Raw genomic sequence first — 2,710 nt, forward strand, 5'->3', positions numbered from 1 at the left:
AATATGAATCTCTCACACTCTCCTGTGTATGAAAGACAGGAGATTAGTAAAATAGGTATAAGCTACATCCTCTAGTAGGAGTAAGAAGATTAAGCATTTAAAGTGCTTTTCATTTTCAAAGTACTTTGCAAGTGCTTTCTAAATTACTCTGACTTCTTATATTAGCCTCTTTTTACACAATACACGAACAAAGGCATACAGAGATATCCAAGCCATGGAAAGTAAGCAGTGATCTGCTGTCCAAATTTAAGGGAGAATCTTTCGATTTCCCAATGCTTTGCCATCTGAAGCATGCTGCCAGCTGCTAGGTGAATTGGTCTCATCGATACTGGGTTTAGGAGTCAGCTGGAATTCGGCACCAGTGTGCTTTGGAAATTGGGTGACAATATGGCATTGTCAACAAGAAAACAACAACAGCAAAGCTGCCTTGCACGTGGTGTGCTGGAACTCTGGAAATTGAGTTCTCCAAGCTGGACTGCTTGCAAAGGGGAGATCATGTAAGACAATGCATATCGCTTACCTTGCATCAGGAACAGAGCTGCGATGTGTAGCACCCTGGTGAAAGTCATGTTGCGGTGTGGGCGCAGGCGGTCTGTGCTGACTTCCTCTCTCTGCTGGGACCGTGGTGCAGCCGGTCCCTTTTCAGCACGGGGGGAGCAGATTTACCGTGACTTCATCACTGCTGGGGTCTCTGCCTCCTTTCCATCTCTCTGGTGTTCCACTCTCTTCTCCCCGTGTCTCACGTTTCCTATGTGTTGGCGACTGCTGAGAAATCGGTGACCTCACAGGTCCCTAAAGTGAAACTGGTGGGCGACAGGACTGGGGGCACTTCACCTTGCACCCCCTCCAGCTCTGTCTCGCTCAGCATCCTTGTGGGGGAAAGATGTATATGGCGCGAAGAAGGTAAAGTTTAAGAGAAACATGGGCCTGGGGTAACCCCACAGGGACCCCTGCTGCAGTGACCCTACAGGTGCACTGTGTGCAGGATTTAATTCCCCAAGATGGGGAGGCACTCGGAAGGGCAGAGCATATTTGGTAGACGCCGCTGTAGTGCAGTAATTGGCAAGGTTGCTTAAATCCCTGGAAAAATAATCTTGCGTCACTCGGCATCTTGTACCGCCGCATGCACGGGAGGTTTGCATTGCTCTGCTTGCAGGGATCCTGGCAAAACAAATAACAAGAGAAAGGTAATTTGCTGTGTGCGGTTTGTGGCTCTCTGGGGAATGAAGTGTATTGGTGAGGTGGTTGTGAAAGGTTCACTGAGCACTGAAGCATGGGGCAGAGGGATGACTACGTCAAGGAGGTCCCCGAGGACCGGTAGCAGAACCTGGGTTTCCCGTGTCCCCTTGCAGGTCTGATTATTTCAGGAGCAATGTGAGGCATAGCAGAGCTTTTTGTGTCTCCTGGGTGTATGGTGTCCAGTAACATCACAAGTTTTATCCAAGCCTGTTGTAGGCAGAGCCTCTTTTTATGATGTAGCCACGTGTGCTGATTTCCAAAAAGGCTTTGGCAGATCCTCTTCTGGCACTTCTCTGCAACTGCCCAACATTTAGTGCAAATGACTAGTACTATCAAAATGAGCTGACTTTAATAAGGTAAGAAATATGGTTTAAAAACAGTGTGTATTTGCAGGACATGGGTTTGAGGGAACTGGACAAAATGTTCAGTTTTATATAAATACATTATATTTATAAATACATTATGCATTTCACTTCTAATTTATTAGAACCTGTTTCCATTAAACTTTCAGGTGCATGGAAATGCATCATTCTGTTAGTGTATATTTGATTGATAAATGCTATGGCTTTTATGTTAATCATAATATAATCAGTTTTACTGGAAAACAGAGCTGTAGGCCATGAAGTTTACTGTAGGTGGTTGGTCTGAAAGGACAGAGTCTCACTGGCTGATAAAACTACTGCTGGATTAAAAAATCCGGATCAGGAAAGAAGATACATGTTGTAAAGGTAAGCATTGCTTTGGTTAAAAGTTGTGCTTCCAGTTCCACACATCTAAACGTGACAGTAAAATAACTCTGCGGAAAAAAGCCATCAAGCAGTAGAGACACTGAAGCACCTGCCTCCAATCCAGAGGGAAAACTCTGTCCCTGTGCAGTAGAAGGAAAACCAGACTTGAGAGAGGTTTGTGCCATCTGCTGTCAAATAAATGAACTTCATCTTCAGTGGAGGGAAGAAAAATGTAGCTCAAATTCCCCTCTCTCCTTGATGCTTCTGAGGCTTGCACCCCATCCTGGTGGGCATCCCGAAATGGGATGTGGTGAAGGCAGCATTGCAACCCAAACTGAGAAACAGCCCTGACTCCCTTTTTGTTTGAAGGTCCCAATACAGCTGTTCTCTAAGTATACGCCCAGTACAGGTGTTTTTCTGTACCTACATCTTGCTGGAGCCACTGAAAATATTGCTCAGGTGCACCCCAGCAATGCACGGGCCCCTCTGAAGGGGCACTTCATTGAAGGTCTGTGTCAGAATATTTACTCTGGCAAAGTCCAACACACTTGAGAGGAAAATTTAAATAGGAAGGGCAAGGTGTGGGTGTGTGGCATCTTTATTAAATCATCTATGAGACATTTTTGTCCGACTTCCGAGAAATCCATTTAATATCATAAGCAAATTAAAATGCAGTGGTTGTTTTAACAGTTGTTAGCACTTGAAACTGAGATTAAAAACAACCAACCACCCCACCCCCCCCC

General features: G+C 45.2%; 1 protein-coding gene across 1 annotated transcript in view; it reads right to left on the bottom strand.

Moving 5' to 3' along the window:
* The window catches only part of CRTAM (cytotoxic and regulatory T cell molecule), a 14,305-nt gene extending 13,736 nt beyond the window's left edge, over nt 1-569 (bottom strand). The window contains exon 1 of the mRNA XM_009574309.1: nt 521-569. Coding sequence (XP_009572604.1) covers nt 521-569 — 49 coding nt within the window. The remainder of the gene's footprint in view (nt 1-520) is intronic.
* Nucleotides 570-2,710: the final 2,141 nt, after the last annotated feature.

This window comes from Fulmarus glacialis, unplaced genomic scaffold (assembly GCF_000690835.1).
Source record: "Fulmarus glacialis isolate BGI_N327 unplaced genomic scaffold, ASM69083v1 scaffold17283, whole genome shotgun sequence".
In the NCBI taxonomy this organism is placed as follows: Eukaryota; Metazoa; Chordata; class Aves; order Procellariiformes; family Procellariidae; genus Fulmarus; species Fulmarus glacialis.